General features: G+C 39.4%; 1 protein-coding gene across 3 annotated transcripts in view; it reads left to right on the top strand.

Moving 5' to 3' along the window:
* The window catches only part of PTPN4 (protein tyrosine phosphatase non-receptor type 4), a 310,447-nt gene that overhangs the window by 33,405 nt on the left and 252,816 nt on the right, over positions 1-24,226 (top strand). For all 3 annotated transcript variants that reach the window (XM_053666547.1, XM_037146314.2, XM_037146329.2), the window contains exon 2: positions 12,664-12,818. In XM_053666547.1, coding sequence (XP_053522522.1) covers positions 12,681-12,818 — 138 coding nt within the window. In that variant the 5' untranslated portion in view covers positions 12,664-12,680. The remainder of the gene's footprint in view (positions 1-12,663; positions 12,819-24,226) is intronic.

The following is a 24,226-nucleotide window of genomic DNA, read 5'->3' as shown; positions in this document are numbered from 1 at the left end:
TGATATCATCAGTGTAATGGTACAGTCTCACAAACTAGTGAATAGTCCATGCAGCCAAGTCTTCAGCCTTAAGGCCATGGCAAACAGCAGGACTGTGCAAGTAACCATGGGGTACAACAGTAAAGGTCCACCGGCTTTCCCCTCTCAGGGGAAAGCAAACTGGTCCTGGCTATCATTGTGTTAGTCTATTGAGAAAAAGGCATTAGCTAAATCTAATACATAATGATATATGCCCAGCTCATGGCTGAACTAGTCTAGGAGGCTAGCTATGTTAGGCATGGCGGCAAAGGAAGGGAATTACCTTATTTAGTTCTCTGTAATCTACAGTCATGTGCCAAGTTCCATCTCGTTTTCAGACTGGTCACACAGGTGAATTATGGGGGCTGTGTGCTGGTCTGATGATGTTCACCATTGCCAATTCTTCTATGGTCCCCCCTGATTTCCTGTTGGCCACCTGGAATGCGGTATTATTTGGTGGCTACTACTCTGTGGTTAGTGGAAAGTGACACGGAGGTGTTTGGCATGCCCCCTCAAAACAGCTTTCACAACCCATTTTTGGAGGCAACCCCCCTGTCCCATGGTGGTCTGTGGGCACATGCTGGCTAGAATGTCAATTCCTAGAATACACTTTGGGATAGGGGAAACTTATTCTTTATAGGGGTGTAGTGCCAAACGCCCTACCCCAAGGTGAGCTAATGTCATAGCTCACACCTGACTGGATTGCCCTTCATAGCCATCAATGGCAGTTATGGGTCCTCTGTAAACTTCTCTGGTTTACCATAAACAAGAGTACATTCTGCACCAGTGTCAGCCAGAGCCAACACTTTTTCTACCTTCTTTGAAGACTAATAAATAGCAAGTTGTACATGAGGAGTCCAGTTCCCACGGGGTCCCCGTAAGCAGACCCCTTCGCATGGATTGTTCTCCAGGTGGGCCAGAGTCAGCTCCACAAGTGGGGTAGCCATAAAGTAAGCCAAATGGGGTGTTGGCTCTGGGGGTGCTGATGGGACCATCTCAGTTGATGGTGTCCATTCCACTGTCTGCACAGTAGATACCACTGTAGGCTGGAACTGTTGCTCAGGTTTCAGTTGCTGCTGCAGGCTTACAAGGACACGGGTAGGCTTTTTGTCTGTTTTGTCTTTAACTACCCCAGCCTTTACCAGGTCATTCCATAGCTGTTTTGGGGTTACCTTCACAGGACCTTTCTGCTTACTTTTCAGCTAAATTCTCTTCTTTTTTTTCTTTCTTGTCTTTTATATCCTCCCAGTTCTCATCCACTATAATCTGTACGTCCGAGTCACTTTCCCTTTCAGCCATAGGCTCCCACTTTCGGGGATTCCAGTCACAATCACTCATATACAGGTGGGTGCTAGTCCCCCTCCCCCTCCCCTGATCCTGGCGAAATGGCAACACTGTAATTGTTCACAGGTCTGTTGTAATTGTCTCCCTAGGGTGTCCTTATTGTCTGCCTGTAGACACACGTCCCTTTCTAGTTTCAGTTTCTCTTGTAAGTGTGAAGTGTGTGCCTCTGCCACTATCTGCTTCTCAGTCACATTCCACAGTGCTGGCAACATCAGCCAACCAACAGCAGCATCAATATGGCAAAGGTCTTTCTTTATTCCTAGGGTGCAGTGCTCTCCTACATGTCTCAAAACCTGTGGTATAACAGCAGGAGTTTCAGGGGCATTCCCCCAGTCTCGTGGAGGTCCTCATGAATTAAGGTTTGCCACCTTGAACCACATAGAAGTTGCTGGCCGGCCAGGCTTCCTTTTGGCAACCCAACACTTGGCATACTGCTGTCCACAGTTGACTCAACTTGGGGATTTTTCAGAGTATCCGAATCCTGCCTACTGTGCCAATTGTAATGCAGGAGTCTGAGCCCAGGAATCTTGACAGCTTGTTCTGATAAACTGAAAAAAAACCACAAGGAGGACCTGATGGAGCAGACATAGACTTTATTACTCACATTACAGGGACCACCAATAGTGGCAGGTGGGCAAAGCTGGACTGTACCTCACCCAGTCTGAGGCTTGTTATAAGGGGCTGGCTCCAGACAAAGGGGTCTGAGTTCAAGTTGCACAAACCTTGTGTATCCTGGAGCCACATTACATCATTGTGTAGGGCAGGAGGGAAAGGTTAAGAAGCAGTCACCAGAAACTGATTGGCTGGGAAGATAAGGAGGGGGCTACATTCTGTCCCTCAGGACAGTACACATTCTTTCTGGCCAGGGGCCCTTTGGCCCACCTTCCATCACAGGTGATGGAAAGGCCATGTCCAGCATTAACCCCACAACCATCAATGAATGAGATCCATTTTTACCTGGTCCTTGCCCCTTTTGATATTGTCACTATTTTTTATTTTAGCCATTGGTATCACTGTATGCAGTGATACCATATTGTGTCTTTAAATTGCATGTACCTAATGTCTAATGATGTTGAGCCTTCTTTGGTTTATGGTGGTTTACCATCCATATATCTTTGGTGAAGTAACTTCAAATCTTTTGCTTGTGTTTTAATTGGATTTTTCCCCTTTATTACTGAGTTTTGAGTTCTTTACATATTGTGGATACAAGTCCTTTATCAGATATGTTTCTACCCTTGGGCTTGCCTTTATTTTTTTAACAGTATCTTTTGATAAGTAGATGTTTTAATTTTGATGGCATCAAGCATATCAGCTTATTCTTTTAAGGATCGAGCTCATGATAATGTTTCTAAGAAATATTTGCCTAATCTAAGGTCCCAAGGATTTCTCCTGTGTTTTCTTTAAAAAGTTTTATTATTTTACTTCCATTTGTGATACATTTTGAGTTAATTTTTGCAGATGGTGCAAGGTAGGGGTTGAAAGTCCTAGTTGTTTTTTTTTGCATATATTGACTATCCTTTCCATGCTGACTCGCCTTTATATCTTTGTCCATAATTTTTATAGTGTGAACATATGTATACATTTTTAATATCAGAAACAAAAATATTTATTATAATTTTAGAATATTTATATTTTTTTAGTACATTGAGTATATTTAAAGACGAACATTTTTGTAGATCATAATTTATAATCTTTCCTTAGTGGAGATGGGCTATTTTCCACTGACTGCAGTTTTTTTGTAATCTTCACCCAAGGATATGTTTATTGTTTATTGATTTTAGAAAGAGAGGAAAGGGAGGAGGAAGAGAGAGAGGAAAGGGAGAGAGAGAAACATCAATTGGTTGCATCCTAAATGTGCCTTGACCAGGGTTAGAACCTGCAACCTAGGTATGTGCCCTGACCGATAACTGAACCTGAAACCTTTTGGTGTATGGGATGACACTCCAGCCAACTGTGCTACCCAGCCAGGTCTACTGATAGCAGTTTTTTTAAATCTATATATAAATTGCACTGAAACACCTTTCAAATGAAAAAAAAGTGTAATGGAGGATTTTATTTGATTTTTTTCCCTTTTGGAAACATGAAGATTTATTCTTATAAGTTTAGAATTTTCAAGTAGTAAAATTCTCATGAAATGAAACAATTATATTGCTTTATAAATTGAAAGCAAGTGTGGCAAAAAGGCGAATATATTTGGTGTATATTCCTAACTAAAAATATTGTTATTTTGGGGGAGATCTCAAGAACTGATTAATGCACTTATGCTTTAGGATTGAAGTAAGTGTGCTGGTAAATGGGAAAGATTAGTGCTGGCAAAATATATTGATATCTTTCGATCTTCTCATTCGTGTACCTTGGGATATCTTTGTAACATTTTTTTAGTAGCTCCTCCTATTGTTAAGACTAACTTGTTTCTGCTATTACTCCCATATATCCTTATTTCTTCGGTCACTTTCAATAAACCACTCATACCTGGTGAAGGGAAGGCAGGGTTGGGGCGGGGGAAATATAGATCCATCACTGGAAAGAGTGGAATTTGCACAAAGAGACCATCACGTATGTTGCTTCATTCTTTATGTATATTTTCTTTCTACCTCTTGCGAATGTTTATTGGTTGAGTAGTACCACTTTGAAAGATGTAGTAGTTTTCTGGTGTGTAATGAATTACTGAAAATTTAGCAGCTTAAAACAGCAGACATTTTTTTATCCCTCTATCTGTGGGTCAGGAGTATGTGTAGCTTGGTTTTGGAACTTTCAAAGTTACAGTCTACATGTTGATTGGACTGCAGGAGCTTGGGGTTCTCTTCCAAGTTCATGTTATTGTTGACAAATAACAGTCCACTGTGGGGCTGAGGTCTTCATTTCCTTGCTAGCTGTCAAGTGTTAGAGGCCCCTGCACTTCCTTGCCACATGGGCTCTGTTATAGGCCCTCTTACTACATGGAATATCACAATTTTAAAGCTAGCAGCAGAATTTTGTTCACTTCCGGAAGGTCCCAGTCTTGCAAGGGCTCTCACCTAATTAAGTCAGTCCCACCAAGAGTAATCTCTCTTTTGGTTAATTTAGCTGATTTGGGACTATAACCTCATTTGGAAAATCCCATCAAATCCCTGAGCCCTTCCCCTACGCCCAAGTGGAGGGTGCTGTACTGTTTATCTGTTTGATCAATTAATAATTTTTTAAAGTTTTAAATTTACTTTCACTTATTCCTTCTTTGATGCTCCTCCTTTATATGGATGTGAGTTTTGAACTATATTTTCTTTCTTTTGGAATAGCTTCTTTTAAAATATCTTGCAAGGCAAGTCCACTGGCAACAAATTCTCCCTCCCTCTTTTTGAGAAAAATGTTTATTTCTCTTTTGAAAGGTAATTTTTCAGGATACAGAATTTTAGGTTGGTAGGCTTTTTTACCTCAATATTTTAAATATTTCACTCTACTTTTCTTGCTTGCATGATTAAGAAATTAGGTGTAATTATATTTGAAAATGATATGGCGTGGGGTTTTTTTTTTTTTTTTTGTCATTTTGCATTTTTCCTTCTTGGCATTCTTTGAGCTTCCAAGATCTATGGTTTGATGTCCAGTATTAATTTGGGGGAAATTCTTGGTCATTATTATATTTGTTCTTTTTTTCTTTTCTGGTATTCCCATAACATGTATGTTATAGCTTTTGTAGTTGTCTCACAGTTTTTGGATATTGTTCTTTTTTTTTTTCAGTCTTTGTTTTCTTTTCATTTTTGAGGATTCTATGAATATATTCTCTAGCTCAGATTCTTTGTTTTATATACTAACAAGCCTGTCAAAGGCATCCTTCATATTTGGTGTTTTTTTCACCTGTAACGTTTCTTTTTTGATTCATTCTTAGGGTTTCCATCTGTATGCTTGCATTGCCCATCTGTTCATGCATGCCATTTCTACCTTATCCATTAGAGATCTAAGCATATTTATTGTTGTCTAATAATTCCAACATCCCTTCCATGTCTGGGTTTGATGCTTTATCTGTCTGTTCACAGTGTGTTTTTTGCCTTTTGATATGCTTTGTAAATTTTTCTTGATAGGCAGGCATGGTGTCCTGCTAAAAAGGAACTGCTATAAATAGGACCTTAGTAATGTGGTAGTGAGTAGTGGGGTAGGGGGAACATTCTTTGGTCCTATGATTAGCTCTCAGCATTTTAGTGAACCTATGCATTTGGACTGTGAATGTAAATGTTTTTCTTTTGTTTTTCTCTCCACTTAGGTAGACAACATGGCTAGAGTGGGATAAGGTTGGGTATTTTCCTTGTCCCAGACCAGTTAAGCTCTTGTTAACTAGATTCTTCTGAGGGTAAGTAGGCCATGTTGAGAAGAACAGAGTGCTCTGGTGTTGTTTCATAGTGGCTACCTATCCCACCCAGCCTGTGGGACTCTCAAGTGTGTTTGGGAGTCAAACCAGCAAGTGGGATGACACCCAACCAACTGAGCCACCATGGTCAAGGCTGTGCCCTCTCTCTTACGGTTTTAAGAAGAGTTGCTGGTTTTTCAGCCTGATCTACTTTTTACTTGTTAGGATGGACTGGGGACTTTAAAGCTCCTTACATATGGGACCAACCAGAAACCACCACTTTTTAGAAAGGGGAAAGGAGGGAGAAAGGGAGAAAAACATTGATTAAGCTTCTTGGGGGTCTTCCACACCCCCAAGAAGGGGGAATGGCGCACAACCCAGGCATGTGCTCTCACCAGGAATTGATTTGATTACTTTTTGGTTCTCGGGCCAGTGCTCAATTCACTGCGCCACACTAGCCAGGGCCAATCACTCCCTTTTAATTGATGAATCTTACTTGGCTAGCTCTACTTTGTCAATATGCTAAAGATGTTTTTCTCTATACAATTTTTATACTTATGTAACATTGACTTTTATTTTTAGCTTTAATCCTCTTTTTAAACATTTTTTTTGGGGGAGGCAGGATACATTTATTGATTTTTGGAGGGAGAGAGAAACATTGATCAGTTGCTTCCCATACTGTGCCTTGACCAGGGACCAAACCCACAACACAGGTATGTACCCTGACTGGAATTGAACCCATGACTTTTCAGTGCACAGGATGGTGCTTCAGCCAGCCAAGCCACCCCTGGTAGGGCTTAGCTTGAATCCTTTTGATATAAAGAGTCTATGATGTCAACTGCAGTTATTGAAAAGCACTGATTTTAACTGCTATTTCTTAGTACTTTTTGGTTTACTCATTCAGATGTCTTACTACTTATTGTTTTTTTTTTTTTTTACTTATTGTTTATTCATATTTTTAAATTCTATATATTGATATTTGTAATGTAGGTTTCTTTATCTAATTGCCTTTAAGAGGGAAGTTTTATAGATTTTAAACTTTGAATTCTTGAGTGATTGAAAATGTCTAGCTTTAGTCCTGGCTGGTGTGAGTCAGTGGATTGAGTGCTGGTCTGCGAATCTAAGGGTCTCTGGTTTGATTCTCAGTCTAGGGCACGTGCCTGAGTTGCAGGCCAGGTCCTCAGTAGGGGGGCATGTGAAAGGCAATGTCACATTGATGTTTCTCTCTCTCTTTCTCTCTCCCTTCCCCTCTTTAAAAATAAATAAATAAATTCTTCAAAAAAAAAGTCTAACTTTATTTTTTCACATTGTTAATGAATGGTTGTTGGCACCAACACAGTATCAACAAGGACTCCCCAGTTTAGGGTGCGGTGAAGAAGGAAACTGTTCAGCACAAAGCAGCTCAATTGTGATACAGCATGGCTGTGAAAACAGCATGGCTATGAGGTAGCCCTGGGACTAGTTGGGCCCCTCTCTGGTGCCAGGCCCCTCTCTGGCTAGATAACTTTCCTCTGTTCCTTCCTGGTCTGATCTTTGACAAAGCATCTTCAATGTTTCAGTTTAGTGGGAGAAACGCAGTCAGTCTTGGGTGGAAAGGGAAAGTGTGCTATCAGAGCCAGAGGGAAGCTAGCTTATATAGACAGAAGTCCCTGCCCCTGGTCTCTGATTGGTTTGGCCTTATGCAAATGAGGACTCCAAATCCTTACAGTTTGATTGGTCCAAAAGACATTGGCCTGATTGGTCAGAATGGAGCTTATTAGAGCTCCACTCTGGTTATTAGAACTGTGCAGCTCCAGTTGGGAAAGTGTCTTTCAGTCCTATTGCTTAAAGTAGGATTGCAGGAACTCCTTTATAAGGCTGGCTGAGATGGCAGCAACAATCCCTGCAGTCAGTTCGGTGCAGGCTTCTCTCCCTGAAGTGCAGTTTGTGTGAGAGAACCTGTGTAGAGATGGCTGCTTGGCTCTGTTTTTGTTTTTAAATTTGAGCCCAGTTAGCCACCAGGAATCCTCTTTTCTTTTCTTTTTTTAAATTTCATTTACTTACTTAGCCTTGGCTGGCATAGCTCAGTGGATTGAGCACAGGCTGTGAACCAGAGGGTCACAGGTTTGATTCCCAGTCAGGGCACGTACCTGGGTTGTGGGTCAGGTCCCCAGTGGGGGCCACTCAAGAGGCAACCACACATTGATGTTTCTCTCTCTCTCTCTTTCTCCCTCCCTTCCCTTCTCTAAAAATAAATAAAACCTTAAAAATTTTTTTCATTTATTTATTTAGAGAGAGGGGGAGGGAGAGAAACATCAATGTGTGGTTGCCTTTCATGCACTGGGGACCTGATTGGCAACCCAGGCATATGCCCTCACTGGAAATTGGACTGGCAGCCCTTTGATTTGCAGGCTGATGCTCAATCCGCTGAGCCAAATCAGCTATGGCTAGGAGCCCTTCTTAATAGGTATCTTCTTTCTGAGGGTCCACAGCATGAATTCTACTTTATTTTTGTATGTACTTCTGTGTTTCAAATAATTTTCTTTCAGACTTTGAAGCTATATCTTTGTTGTCTTTTAGCATCAAGTGTTGCTGATACCACTATGATGTATGTTTTTCCATAGGCAATATACTTTTTAACCTCTTAGGTAACAAATCAAAAAGTAAAGATCCGTAGCCTTAAGTTTTTATGTTCTTAATATTAGAATGAGTTAGAACTTGAGGATAGATAAAAATGAAGGTTATTGTTGTGTTTAAAAATGAACTCCCATTTTCCCTTAAATATTAAGCTTAATAAAGGGAGGATACCTTCAGAGTTAAATATTTCCTCTTGTTGCCACCTTACAGTATTTTTTAATACTTGCACCACTGAGTAATGTTTGACTTCCTGAGGTAGCATATTCTCTTTATACCCTTTGGCTATTCCTAAAATTATATGTTTTGAATTGGAATGACTCCCTGAATAATTTGTCTTGTTTTTTTAGTGGAAAAAGTTAAAAATAAAGCTCATCTTCCAGGTAGTTTGTAATTTTAGTTCAGATTAGGGGTGTCCAACCCCACAGTTCATTGGTCATGTATGGTCCAGGGTGGCTATGAATGTGGCCCAATACAAACTCGTATATTTACTTAAAACATGAGGTTTCTTTGTGATTGTGTGTTGCATTGTCACGTAAAATAAATGTACGCATGCTATCACTATTTGAACGCATGAGTGGCTTCAGTTTTATGGCAGTGTTTGGCTTCCTGTGTCTTACCTTCTTAAGGTAAGTGCAGACGGTAGAATTGACATTATCAGACATTGTATGTGCTCGTGGTGACTTAGCGAGGCAGCGATTATCAATAATATTTCAACCACCATTGCAATGTTAGATATTTAATGTTATTTAGAAGTCAGGTAAGCATTCTTACTTGATTATTGAAGGTACTTCCACACCTCCTTGGTGCCTCACATATCACCCGCCATGCTTTACAATTGGCCTTCCCACTTGCCTTGTATTGGCAGCTGAGAGGGCTGTGGAAGGGTCCAAACCTTGCTTTCTGTTTTCCTGTCAATTAATTTTCATAGTAAAAGTAAATAAAGTCCCTTATCTATTCTTATTTTTTAATCCCAGCATGACTTCTACAACATCTCAAGATAAAAAAGAATTCAAAAAAGAAAAATTATAGATGAAGGGAGATTGTTCAGTTAAAAATGGACAGATGGCTACTTTTTTGTTGATGCAATAGTAAGGCACTCTGCTTAATTTGTAGGGAATTTGTATGAATTTTCTGTGGGGGCGACTATCCTCACAAGTCCCCCGTGTGCCACAAATGAGAGTAAACATGACTGAGACATGATGTGATCTGCTTGGGGAGGAAAGGTGGCCGATCCCTCAAAGGGGAAGGGCCAAGAGCCCCCTGCTCACGGGGATTTTATTGGGTTCGTTTGCACAAGAATACAGGTAAGGATCAAACAATAAGTAGCATTCAAAGAACTGAGGGCTTATTCTCAGTCAGGGTCAGATAGCTAAGGAACCATAAAACTTTGAGGAACAAACTTCTTGCTTGGACTTTTATCATTTAAATGAGAGCATTCTAAACAAAGCAGGTTTCACAGGATTTTTACATATTTTTTATTATGCCTGATTTACCCCAATACCCGCCCTTTCCAGCACAGGGCTGCACCAGATGCACCTCCTTCCCCATCATAGGTTTTTAGGCTTAAGTTGATTAATTAGAGCCAGGCAGTGCTTCTCCCAGACGGAAATGGGGCTCAGGCTATGTCACAATGGGGGGGGATGAGGGGAGGGTCCATCGCTCCCTCTTTGTTGCATCACCCCCCCCTTGTCCTTCCATGGTGGCCTCCCAAGTGATCATGTCTGTCCTAGGTTGCCCCACTCTGAGGAGTAGTACCTGCCATGGTCACCGACCATGCTTTGGGGGCAGGGGAAGAAGCAGAAGCAGTGCTTGCTGCCAGAGACAAGCTTTGTCTCCTGTGACCAGCATTCTGGAGGTCACTCACTTAGCCATGGGAGGCAGTTAAATTCCTGGAACCAGGCAGGGCAGTTCCCAAGAGTTTTCAAAGACTATAATTTGAAAAGACACTATGTGCAAAAACATACTGTGAAATTCAGTACGTACGAAGGATTGTGTCATAAGGACAAAATAGTGGAACTGAAAAAGTATCTTCTCAATAAAAATTTTTTCAAAAAGTTACAACTTGGGAAGGTTCCATTGTAAAAACTAGCTATGTGGTATCATATTTAACAGCAAAAAAATTATAATCATATACTGATGGTGAATTTATTAAGCAATGTATAGAAAGCATGGTACATATAATTTGCCCTGGAAAAAAGGGGGATATCTCTAAGATCAGTTTGTCTCACCAGGCTATAGCCAGGTGAACTGAAGAAATTGGAAATCTATTGAAAGAAGTTTGGAGGGTAAAGCTGCCAATTTTAAATTTTATTCTCTGGCATGGATAATAGTACTGATGCTGCAGATATGGCAAAACTTGCCATTTTTATTGGAGGTATTGATGATGAATATAATGTCACTGAAGAAATGGCTTCTTTAGTGCCATTAAAAGGCACAGCTAAATCAAGAGATTTATATGAAGCATTAAAAAAATGTTAAAGCAATTTTCTTTGTCCATTGTCAACATATCTGGTATAGTTACTGACAGTGTCCCAGCAAAGGTAGGTAAAAGGGAAGGGCTTATAAAATTAATAGATGATGCAATTACTGCCCAAAACTCATGTTTGATGAAGTATCGTTGCATAGTACTTCAAGAAAATTTATGCACAAAAGGTTTAAAAATGGATAATGTCATGCAAATCATCATCAAGACTGAATTTTCTTGGTGTGTTCCTCTTGGGCCCAACTTTTTTGGCACTCTGAGCTTCCTGGACTTCCTGGAAGTCTATTTCCTTTGCAAGATTGGGAAAGTTCTCCTTTATTATTTGTTCAAATAATTTGTCCACTTGTTGCTCTTCCTCTATATACAACCCGTGGACATGAACTAAATGGGGGGCATGTGGGTGGGAGGGGGTGAGCAGTGCAGAGGGGAGTGAAGGGAGAAAGGGACAACTGTAATAGCATAATCAATAAAATATATTTTTTAAAAAAGACTGAGTTTCCTAAGAGCCAAGGGATTGAATCATCGCTAGTTCCATCGCGAGTTCCTTAAAAGTATTGATGCTGATTACGGCAACCTCATTTGCTTTTTGGAAGTAAGGTGACTAAGTTGAGACCAAATATTGATAAGATTTCATGATGTGTGACATGTTACCAAGTTGTTTATGGTATTAAAAAACAAATTTGTGCTGGAACTTGACATGAAAACTGGCTTACAGATTTAGTATTTTTAGTGAATTTAACTGGTTACTTAAATGAGTTAAACGTGTGTCTTCAAGGTGAAAACCAAGTTATTAATATCATGTTTCAAATAATAACAGCATTTCAAATGAAACTGAAATTATGGCAAGCTAAAATTAAGGCAGACAGTGTTATGCATTTTGACACATTGGCTAACCGCACTCCTGTGAACAATGAAAAATGTGCAGCATTGCTATTTGATTTGATAACAAGAATTTGAAAGCAGATTTCAACACTTACAGGAAAATACTCAATATTTTGCTATATTTCCAACTCCCATTTTCAGTTGACATGAATATGTTACCTGCCAATTTTCAAGTGGAATGCATGGAGCTGCCGTCTGACATTCACTTTAAAGAAAAATTTGATTGTGTCCCTTTACTGGATTTTTATATATCCTGTCTTCCCTGAGACAAATATCCCTTGCTTCACAATCATGCCCTATTCATGCCATCACTATTAGGCAGCACCTACACTCGGCAAGCAATTATTTTCAAGAATGAAACATATTAAGAGTAAAATTAGAACCAAAATATCTGATGAGCACCTTGAGAACTCTCTGAGAATTCCAACTACTATCAAACCAGGTATTGATGCACTGGTTTCTCGAATACAATGTCAAATATCCTACTAGTTTTATGATGCCCTCTTTTCTTTGATTTTTATAATAAAATATAAAAAATCAGTAACATTTTATTACCTAGATATGTACATTTTCTATATTAGTGATTACAAACTTGGGACTGGTTTGATGATTTTAAAAGATTGTTGAAAGGGCCACTGCAATAATGAGGGTTATTAATGTGAGGACTGTTCTGTCTATCTGTCGTGGTGGATATAGCAAAAATTATGCATGGACCTTTTTTTTTTGCTCATCAGGTTTTGTTAGTGTTTGTGTTCTTAATGTGTGGCCCAAGACAACTCTTCTTCCAGTGTGACCCAGAGATGCCCAAAAGTTTGACAATCCCTGGTTTAGATAACACACACACAGAGTATCTTTTTATACCTATAATTTGTACCTGGCTATTTAAAAATTTAAAACTGCTTTTTACCAAAGTGTTAGTTGAAAAAGACATAGTAAATTTGTGTTTTAAACTGCTTTGTGTCTTGAACTATTCTTTTATTTAGTGAATTTTTTTCCAAATTAGACCTTGTGTGGACAGTAATGACCTCACGTTTCCGATTGCCTGCTGGCAGAACCTACAATGTACGAGCATCAGAGTTGGCCCGAGACAGACAGCATACAGAGGTGGTTTGCAACATTCTTCTTCTGGATAACAACGTGCAAGCTTTCAAAGTTAACGTAAGTATTTTATGTCTCTTTTTAAAATGATCTCTGGTTATAAATCTGAATTCAGGTTATATTTTAAAATTAAAATTATTTATTTATAGTACAGTTTAAAATCCTTATTCAGTGAAGAAGAGTCTTTGTAGTGTGGATTTGTAACTGTCAAATGCAAGTTCTAATAGAAACTGGGACTTTAAGAAAGCTGACAGATCAGTGCATTATGATTAGTTAGTGGAGCTGATCAATAACACATTTTATAAGTGTGCTTGAGGATGCTTGAAAGGAATTTGTTCTCCTAAATAACTTATACATTTTCATTTTAATCTTACTTAAACTGTCTGTCAGTAAAACCTTTGCTGAACAAAGAGAAATGACAGCCCTGATTTTATCTGAGTCTTATGTGAAATATTTATTTATCAAATATTCATCTTTATTTGTGTATTGCTTTATTTGCTCATCATTTGTGAGTTTCATTCATGTGATATGTTGACAGTAGTTGGTGCATTTTCATTGCTCTATAGCACTCTTTGTTATGTTCTCTATATAGTATATGTCTCACATATACTATATGTTATATATGTAGTATATAGTATTTATATAGTATAAATTATGTACTATTATTTACTTGTCTATTTATTACCATATCAAATATGCTGTTGCTGAATATTTGGATTGTTTGCACTTTGGGCTCTTATCAGTAATGTTGCTGGTGAATGTTCTTGGGCATGTCTTGACATATACAGTTGTATTCCTGTTTTTTGTTTAAAATTTCAGGCCACCCTGGCCAGGTGTCTCATTTGGTTGGAGTGTGGTCTTGTACACCAAACGGTGTGAGTCCAATCCCTGATAGGACATACATGTGTCTAGGTTGCAGGTTCAATCCCCAGTCAGGCCTTGTATGGGAGGCCAGTGTTTCTCACATTGATATTTCTCTATATCTCTCTCCCTTTTTCTCTGTCTAAAATGAATGAGAACGTATCTTTGGGTGAAGATTAAAAATAACAATAAAATAAATTTCAGCCTAACAGAAAAGGTGAAGAGTAGTATAATGAATACACACATATCTACTTTACCTAGATTGACCCATTACTAGCTTTTTGTACACTTCCTTTCTTTTTCTCTCTTTGATTATTCTGAAATTTTTGACAGTGGTACATTTCACCTGGGAGCACTTCAGCAGCCTAAGAGTTTTATAAATTACCACAATACCATTATCATACACCAAAATTGAATATTATGAATTTAATAGTAACTAATATGTAGTTCATATTCAAACTGGAGTTCCTCATTCCTCATATCTGCATCTCCAAGATAACTTCTTTGTAAGGTTTCTTTTGTATTCCCCAGATACAGTAGTTTTCCCTTATCCGCGATTTTGCTTTTTGTTGTTGTTGTTTTGGTCAACTGTGCTCCAAAAATATTCAATGGAAAATTCCAGAAATAACTAATGCATAAGTTTTAAATTACATGTCATTCTCAGTATCATGATGAAATCTCACACCATCTCTCCGGTCCACTCGGGACATGAATCATCCCTTTGTCCAGCATAATCCACACTGTGTACGCTACCCACCTGTCAGTCCCTTAGTTTTCTTGGTTATCATATAGAGTGAGAAGGACCACATTCACTTAACTTTTACTACAGTATATTGTTATAATCGTTCTGTTTTATTGTTAGTGGTGTTCATCTCTTAACTGTGCCCAATTTATAAACTTCTGTCATAGGTATGTATAGATAGGAAAGAACATGTATATACAGAGCTTGGTACTGTCTTTGGTTTTAGGTAACCAGAGGTCTTGGAACAGTATCCCCCGTGAATGGGTGTGGGAGAGGGCTTCAATTCTATACTCTGAAATCTTTAAGTAATAGGTTATTAATCTTCTGAAATCCTGCCATTTGCGACAGAATAGATGGACCTTGGCATTATGCTAAGTGAAATAATCTTAAATTTATATAACTTATGTTATTTATATCTCAAAGTTAGAAGAAGAAAATATGCATTGTTTACCAGTTTTATAGCTTAAAATTTTATATGTGGGTATACTGTATAGCAGGATCACTAATTTTATCTCTTTTATCCCCAATTGCAAGCAATTTTACATTGGAAAAGGGAATGCAGAGTAGTACCTTTAAGGTTATTATCCAACATACCCAACTAACGTGCTTTTCCAAAAAGTTAACATTTTAATTTTTTATATTTTGTCATTTATTAATAGATAGTTGGTTGCCAAACAGAGACAATAGTCAAAGTAGGAAATTCCTGTTTTATAAAAATTTCTGGTTAATGGAAACGCTCATGTGTTAGAGAACTGATAGAAAAAAATGAGCCTTTTTCCCCTTATTGACTCTTTAGCCTTCTTTTGGGGGCATTTAATAATTCTTGCTTTAATTTAATGTTAGTTAATGTTTATTTAATTAGTTAATATTTAGTTTTTATTTTAATGTACAGTTCTGTATTTGTTTCAAAATTCTGTAGAAGGATTTTTTTCTTATTTATTTTCAGAGAGGTAAAGGGAGGGACAAAGAATGGGAGACAAACATCAGTGTGTGAGAAAAACTTTAATGTGCAAGATATATCAATTGGTTGGTTGCCTCTAGCACACCCCCAGCTGGTGCCCTGCCAGGAATCGAACCAGCGACCTTTTGGTTCACATGAGGGTTGGCTCACATGAGGGAGCTGTACCAGCCAGGGCTGTGGGAGGACTTTTTTATGCTTCTCATCTAACATAATTTTTCTTTTGGGTACTTTAATTTATAATAGTATATTTTATTTTTGCCCTGGTCAGTGTGGCTCTTTGGTTGGAGCATCATCCTGTACACTGAAAGGTTGCTGGTTTGATCACTGTTGGAGAGCCTCCAAGAGGCTGCCAATGGATGTTTCTGTTACATTGATGTCTCTCTCTCTCTCTCTCTCTGCCTCTCCCCCTCCCCCCTCTCCTCCTCTTTTGACTCCTTCATTCTTCTGTCTCATTCTTCTGTCTCAAAAAGCAATGAAAAAATGTTCTCTGCTAAGTATTAAAAAAATAGTGTTTTAATTTTTAATGTAGTAGCCAATGTGCTAATTACTCTTTTTTGAAGACATGTATTTAATATATTTTACATATGTTTATATATTTAAAAAGCAGTTCTAATAGAGTACATTACTAGAATGATAGCCCCTAAGGTATTTAGAAACCTTCTCTATCGTTACTTCAGGTCATCAAAAATGTAGATTGTTGCAACCACTATGGAAAACAGTGTGGAGGTTCCTCAAAAAAATTAAAAATGGAATTGTACTTATGATCCAGTGGTTCCACTTCTAGGAGTATGCACAAAGAAACTTGAAACACTAATTTGAAAGAATATAGGCACTTGCTATGTTATTTACAGTAGCCAAGATTCGGAAGCAACCCGAGGGCCCATTAACAGATGAGTGGACAAAAAGCTGTGGTACATTTAAACAATGGATTACTACTTGGCAGTAAAAGAGAAGAAAACCTTACCTTTCCCAACAGCATGGGTGGACCTAGAGGGTATTATGCTAAGTGAAATATGCCAGTCAGAGAAAGACAAATATGATATGATTTCAATTACATGTGAAATCTAATGAACAAAATAAACAAGCAAAATAGAAACAGACTCATAGCTACAGAGAACAAACTAACAGCTGTCAGGGGGGGATGTTCATAGGGCTGGGTGAAAAAAAGGTGAAGGGATAAAGCAGTACAAATTGGTAGTTGCAGAATAGCCACAAAAATGCAAGTTGCAGAATGGAGAATATAGTCAGTATAGTAGTGTATGGGCCAGGTGGGTGCTTGGGGCAGCAGGAGGACCACTCTGTAGAGTGCGTAATTTTCTGGCCACTTTGTGTACATCTGAAACTTGTGCAGAATGATACTGAATATAAATTGTGGTTGAAAAAATAAGCTTAACAGGAATAATATGAGAAATTAATTGTTGGGTATATAATACATTTATTCTTCCCGGTATTTGCACCCAAGTCATTCAGAGTGTTTGAGTTGCTTCATACTTTTGTATAAATGCTACATATTTTAATCTATGCTGAATGGCTCCCTGGTTATGCATTTCGCAACTTGTGCAGTGGTATATGATAGCCTGCAAATTAATAGGGAAGTTCAACCTCTGATATTTGTTCTCTTAAGTCCATTAAATAAAATTGAATTTCAGAAACCTCCATTGTGGGCAGCTGCTTGGTTCACCAGCAGTTTTCACTGGAAAGGAGAACCACTCACTTTCCTCCGAAGATTACCAAGTAATGATTTGTAATATCTGTACCACAGGTGAAATTTTCATTTTTGTCAAAGCTTGCTCTTTTTCTAGTACTTATATCATTAAAGTTTTTTCTGTGTGTTTTCCTGAGAGAATGATAGAGTGAAGAAATTAATATAACTTCATTAGTTCTTCATTCTCTTTCCTTTTTGAGGATATAGGGATTAGGTAAGTTCATTAGTGGTGGATCAGTTTCAAGTTCAGTTTCCACTCTGGCTTTGGGAGAGCCACTTATTTTACTGTAGCCAGCATATGAAGTGTGTTGTCTACCTTATGTCTTAAATTTGACATCATTTCACCAAAATATGTCTCTATTAAGTACCTTAAAATGTATAATATACATTCTACATGGATTGAATTCACCATCCTATGAGGATTTTCTCCTAATTTTTGGCTTTATTTTTACTTTAGGACAGCTGTTTAGCATAGCCTGTGTGACAAGGAAGAATTGGGGGGAAACTAGCCTGTTCTACTTATTAGGATTTCATAACACATTATCCCAAAATGTAATGGCATGTTTATTATCCTCAGATTCTGTGAGTCAAGGATTTACACAGGACTGGATTATATCTGTTTCATGTGTTGGGCCTCAGCTGAAGGCTAGAATCATTTGAAGGCTTTTTCACAGTCATAACTGGTATCTGAGATCTCAGCTGAGGCTTAAGCAGCTACGTATGGCCTCTTTACGTGTCCTGGCTTCTTCACAGCACAGTGACTTTGTTCCAAAGCCGAGCATCCTTGAGGGAGTCAGGATGTAGGCATGTTGCCTTTTCTGAACTGGCCTTGAAAGTCACATAATGTCACTTCCACCCTATCTTATTCGTCAAGGCTATCACAAAGTCACACTCAGGATCAAAAAAGGGAAATAGATTGTCTTGATGGAAAGTGGTATGATTCTAGATCATGTGGGATCAAATATTGCTGTGGAGTTTTTGCGAAAGTATAATTTGACAATAGGTCCCCCTGGTGGCTGCATAACTATACCCGTGTTCTGCCTTCATATATACCTAGGAACGTCTTTGCAGAACTGTCTCCCTTGCTACTTGAAGGGTAGCTAACATCATAGAGGTCAGAGGTGACAGAGAGGTTTGATTTTTACCTCCTTCCTTTTGTATCATTTAAATTGTCTTTCTTGGATTTATATGTTTATTTTATATATATATACACACACATATATGTATATGTGTGTATTTCTGTGTGTGCATACAGTTATATATCAAAAAGCTGAAAGAATATTAAAAATATATGATCATTTATTCAACACATGTTTTTCATTGCACAATTCTGAGGCACCTGATAGGTAACCATATTTAAAGATGAGAACAAAGCTTATAAATTGGGGATTGCTTTTTTGTTTCTATTTTTGTCCATATTGGATTTTTCCTCAGTTACTTTTTGGAAATAAAATTATCTTTAAAATACTAACTAGGAGAGTTCGGCCAAGATAGAGGCGTAGGTAGAAACCCTTCACTTCCTCCCACAACCAAAAGGATGATAACAACCAATTTAAAATCAATAAACAACCAAAAGCACCAGAAAATCAAACTGCATGGTATTCCCAAAACAAAAAAATTAAAGAAAAAATCATCCAGAACAACCAGACTGGTAAGGCAGCAGAACACATGGACCCACTTCAGAAAAACTGCAGCAAGGTGGCAGACTGGGCAGGAGGAGCTGGCTGAAGGTGAAACTAAGACTCGGAGTTGACTGTGGACAGCGGTTGCTGCAGTGGGAGTTTCTCCCAGTCTCACATGAGAGTCAGTTGGAAAGTGCACTAGAGAGGAGCAGGATAGCTGCACTGTTTCCTCTTTGGGAAACAGTGCCGCAGCATAGCAAAGAAGGTTGCCCTGCCTGGGTGAATACCTAAGGCCCTGCCCCTTAGAACTTATCAGGTGCACCAAGACAAAGAAATATGGCCCAAATGAAAGAACACAGCAAAACCTCAGAGAGAGAACTAAGTGGTGAGATAGCTAACTTCCCTGATGAAGAATTTAAAGCCCTGGTACTCAAAATGCTCACAGAACTGTTTGAGCTTGGTCGAAAAATGAAAAAAAACAAATGAAGGATACCCAAAGTGATATAAAGAAAAATATTCAGGGAACTAACAGTGGCAGAAAGGAAACCAGGACTCAAAGCGACGATTTGGAACAGAAGGAAAAAATAAACATGCAACCGGAACAGAATGAAGAAACAAGAATTCTAAAAAGTGAAGAGAGTCTTACAAACCTGTGGGACAACCTGAAACGTTCCATTATCCAAATTATAGGGGTGCCAGAAGGAAAAGAACAAGAGCAAGAAATTGAAAACTTATTTGAACAAATAATGAGGAAAAACTTGCCCAATCTGGTGAAGGAAATAGACTTGCAGGAAGCCCAAGAAGAACAGAGAGTCCCAGAGAAGTTGGATCCAAAGAGGATACTCCAAGGGACATCATCATTAAGTTACCCAAGGTGAAAGATCAAGAGAGAATCCTGAAAGAAGCAAGAGGAAAGGAGATAGTTACCTACAAAGGAGTGCCCATAAGGCTATCAGCTGATTTCCCAAAAGAAACCCTGCAGGCAAGAAGGGGCTGAAAAGAAGTATTCCAAGTTTTGAAAGGCAAGGACCTACTTCCAAGATTACTCTGTTCAGCAAAGCTGTCATTTAGAATGGAAGGGCAGATAAAGTGCTTCTCAGATAAGGCCAAGTTAAAGGAGTTCATCATCACCAAGCAGTTATTATATAAAATGTTAAAGGGACTTAGAAATGGAAGATCAAAACTATGAACAGTAAAATGACAAACTCACAACTATCAACAAATGAACCTAAAAGAAAAGAAAAACAATGAAAACAAAAACTAAGCAAACAACCAGAACATGAACAGAATCAGAGAAATGGACATCACATGGAGGGATTTCAGTGGGGAGTAGGAAGAGAGAAATAGAGGGGAAAAGGTACAGGGAAGAAGAAGCATAATTAGTAGGCATAAACTCAAAGAACTTATATGTACAACCCATGAACATCACCTAAGGTGGGGGGGATGCTTTGATGTTGTTCATATTATATATTGACTTTTTGGAGGATGAGAATTTAGATTCTTTATACCTTCCCTCCCTCATACACATACTTCCTCTCTCTGTCATCCTGTCCATAAGCAAAGTAGTTATATAATAATATTTGATTAGTTCAATATTTCTTTTCCCCAGTGAGAAATCCCCCAATTACATGTCTGTAGTTTGAGGATCCTCACTGCATCTTCTTAGAGCTCAATGAGAGAATTTCATTGATGAAATTCTCATCATTGAAAAAAGGGGCTGATGACTATATTTATATTTATATGTGTGTGTGTGTGTGTGTGTGTGTGTGTGTGTGTGTATGTTTCAGTTGTCCCAATTTTTTCCCTTTTGCCCCCCTTGACCCAGCACCTGCACTCTCTCAGGCAGTCCCCACACCATTGTTCATGTCCTGGGTCATACATGTAAGTTCTTCAGCTACTCCATTCCCTGTTCTATGCTGTACATCCCCATGGCCATTCTGCAACTACCAGTTTGTATTTCTTAATCTCCTCCTCTTTACCCATTCCTTCAAACACACCTTCCATCTGGCAACCATCAAAACACTCTCCATGTACTTGGTTCTCTCTCTTTCTCTTCTTGTTTGCTTAGTTTTTTAAGATTCAATTGTTGATACATATGATTTTATTGCCATTTTATTGTTGGTACTTTTGATCTTTTCCTTAAATAGGTCCCTTTGACATTTTATATAATATTGGTTTTGTGTTGATGAACTTCTTTCATTTTTTGTCTGGTAAGCTCTGTATCTGCCCTTCAATTCTAAATAATAGCTTTGCTGGGTAGAGCAATCTTGGCTGTAGGTCCCTGCTTTTCATGACTTTGAGTGTTTCTTGCCAATCCCTTCTAGCCTGCAAAATTTCTTTTGAGAAATCAGCTTGCAGTCTTATGGGAACTCCCCTGTAGGTAACTAACTGGTTTTCTCTTGCTGTTTTTAAGATTCTGTCTTTATATTAACCTTTAGCATTTTAATTATGATGTATCTTGGAGTGGGCCACTTTGCATCCATGTTGTTTGGGATTCTCTGTGCTTCCTGGACTTGCATGTCTATTTCGTTCACCAAATTGGGGAATTTTTCTCTATTTTTTCAGATAGATTTCCAATTTCTTGGTCTTTCTCCTTTCTTTCTGGCATTCCTATGATGCGAATGTTGGACCTATTGAAGTTGTCCCAGAGGCTGCTTATACTGTCCTCATTTTTTTGGATTCTTTTTACTTGTTATTCTGATTGGTTGTTTTTTTGCTTCATTGAGTTGATTCTTGGCTTCATCCACTCTGTTGTTTCCCTGTAAATTGTTCTTTATTTCAATTAGTGTATTCTTTGTTTCTGACTTGATCTTTTTTATGCTGTTGAGGTCCTCACTAAGTTCCTTGAGCATCTGTATAACCAGGGTTTTAAACTCTGCATCCGATATATTGCTTATCTCCATTTTGCTTAGTTCATTTTCTGGCATTTTGATTTGTTCTTTCATTTGGGCCTCCCTGTGTTTGTTTCTATGTAATTAGGTAGAGCTGCTTTGACTCTGCAGCCTAATGTAGTAGGTGTCCTATAGGGTCTAATGGCATAGCTTCCCCTACCACCCAATTTGGGTACCTGAGGTGTGTCCTTTGTGTGGGCTGAGTACACTCTCCTCTTGTAGCTGAGCCTTGGTTGCTGTTAAATGAGTGGGAGGGATTTATCCAGGCCAGTGAGCTGCAAGGATTGGCAGTGACCACTTAACCACAAACCTCCGCCCTCCTTGGAGAAACAGCTGTGTAGGGGCAGGGTGGTGGTGCTCCAGTATGTTCTATAGCTGTCCACTGGGTGCACTGGCCCTGGGGTTTACTGGGTGGAGCAGGCCAAGTTCAACCCCCACCTATATCTTGCTCAGGGCCACCCTTCCTGAGCTATATAAAGCAATGTGAGATGACTGCAACTTGTGCTGGGCTTGGAGACTCCCAGGCAAAGCCAAGCTGCTAACTGTGGGGGCGACTTTCCTTGAAAGTCCCCCGCCGTGTGCCATGGATGAAAGTAAATACAATTGAGACATGATGTGATCTGCTTAGGAAGGAGAAGTGGCCATTTTTGCAGAGGAAAAAGGCCGTGAGCAGTGACCAGTTTCTTAGGGGGAAAAGGCCAGCAGTGTCCAGTTTCTCCGAGGAGAAAAAGGCCTCAAGCCCCCTCCTCGAGGGCCATTTATTGGGTTCTAATACACAGTGATACAGGGCGGCAAAGATCAAACAGTAGATAACATTTCAAAGAAATCTGAGGGCTTCAGTTTATGTCAGGAACAGAGTTTTAGGGTTTCCTGCCTGAACCCTTAACATATGAATGAAAGCACTCTTAGCAGAGCAGATTTCACAGGTTTATCAGGAAGTCTTTGTGGTGCCAGATTTTTCCCCAGAACACGCTCTGGCAAGGCAAGGAGTTGCACCTCTCCCCATCAGGTATTCAGGCTTAAGGGGATTAGAGTCCGGAAGTGCTTCTCCCAGAGAACATGGGGACTCGGGCTTTGTCAAAGCTGGGGGAGTAGAGTCCATTGCTCTTTGTTGCAGCCCCTGGAGTCCTTCCATGAAGGCCTCCCAAGTGATCAAGTCTGGCTTAGTTTGCCCCTCCTCTGTGTGGGGTCTTACCCGTCATTGACTTCCGACCAAGCTTTGGGTGCTGGGAGAGGAAACTGAGGCAGCGTTTGCTACCAGAGACAAGCTTTGTCTCCTGTGGCTCAAATTCCAGAGGTCATCCCTTGCCCTTACCACAAGGGGTCGAGATACAATTCCCAGAAGAGCAGAGCAGTCTACAACAGCTAACCTGTCGGGGGGGGGGGGGGGGCCTCTGCTGGTGCTGGGCCTGGGGCTCAGTTAAGCCAGCTATTGCTTGTTTGAGATGATTGATGAAGTTGTGCAGCATGAGCCAAGATAAGCCATTCACATGCAAACACAGCTTAGGTTGGCCTATAAGTTAGGTAGGGCGGAGTCTTTGTGATCTCCAAGGCATGTCAAACAGTGTTAGCTTGGTCGATTGAGTCTCAGATATGTCACCTGCCTGCTGGCTCTGTGGTTCTCTGGTGGGAGGGCCCAGAAAAGGGACAGTGTCCTCTGCCTGTCTTTCTCTCTGGGAGAAAGCTGTCCCTTTCCTCCCGCCTTGATGTCAGACACTTCAGTTTCTCCCTGTATGCCACTGGTGCCTTTCAACTTGCTACTGTGGAGCTGGAGCTCAGAAAGGGTGAGTCTGAGTAAATCCATGTATGGGTTCTTTAAGGGGAGGTGTTTGGAACTCCAGTAGTTTCTTCCACTAACTCAATCCCTGCTGGTATTTGCATCCAGAAGTTATGGGGACTTATATTCCTGGCACTGGAGCCCTGAGCTGGGAGCCCAGTGTGGGTCTGGGATTCACTTCCCAGATAATCCCTCCTGAATTCTTATCCACTTCACATGGATGTGAGGCCAGCCTGTTCTGTGTCTCTGCCCCTCCTGCCAGTCTGGGTGGATGTGGTTTCTTTATTTCTGTAGTCGTCAGACTTGATTCAGCTTGAGTTTTGAGAGTTCTGAGTGATGGTTGTTCTAGAATTTAGTTGAAATTTTGATGTGGTTGTGTAAGGAGGTGAACCGTGTTTACCTATGCTGCCATCTTGTCTGGAAGTTCCTAAATTCATTTATTATATAGATTTTCCCTGTTTTTAGCACAGTAAAAATCCACTGTACTTGATGTCCCTGAGTCCAGAGTCTTACCTAGGTCATTTTCTTCAGAGAGGAAATCTCTAGTTTTTATAGGAATTGGCAGTAAGAAGGGGAAAGTAAGAACGAGCTTTTGTTCGTCACTGAATGGGCTGATTACTGCCTTCACTGTTATTTCAGAGTGTCTTCAGCAAACATTTTGTACATTCAGTCTGCCTCATTTAACTTTGACACCTCTCAGATCTATTTTCAGTGTATACTAAAGGAGAATTTACTTGTTTACCAAGGTTTTTTGAGTAAAATTAGATTTTAAAATGGAAGTGGTCATCTGTAGTGCAAATAGACATGGTAATTTGCAAGGTTTTATAGTGTTCAAACATTATAATATGTGATTGATATTTGAAGATATTTTTCCCATTTTGAAATGGTTTTTTAACTGTCATATTAAGC

Source organism: Artibeus jamaicensis, unplaced genomic scaffold (genome assembly GCF_021234435.1).
Source record: "Artibeus jamaicensis isolate MK-2021 breed Jamaican fruit bat unplaced genomic scaffold, CSHL_Jam_final contig_463, whole genome shotgun sequence".
In the NCBI taxonomy this organism is placed as follows: domain Eukaryota; kingdom Metazoa; phylum Chordata; class Mammalia; order Chiroptera; family Phyllostomidae; genus Artibeus; species Artibeus jamaicensis.
Note: the sequence above shows the minus strand (reverse complement) of the source record. Positions and strands in the feature narration are given on the sequence as shown.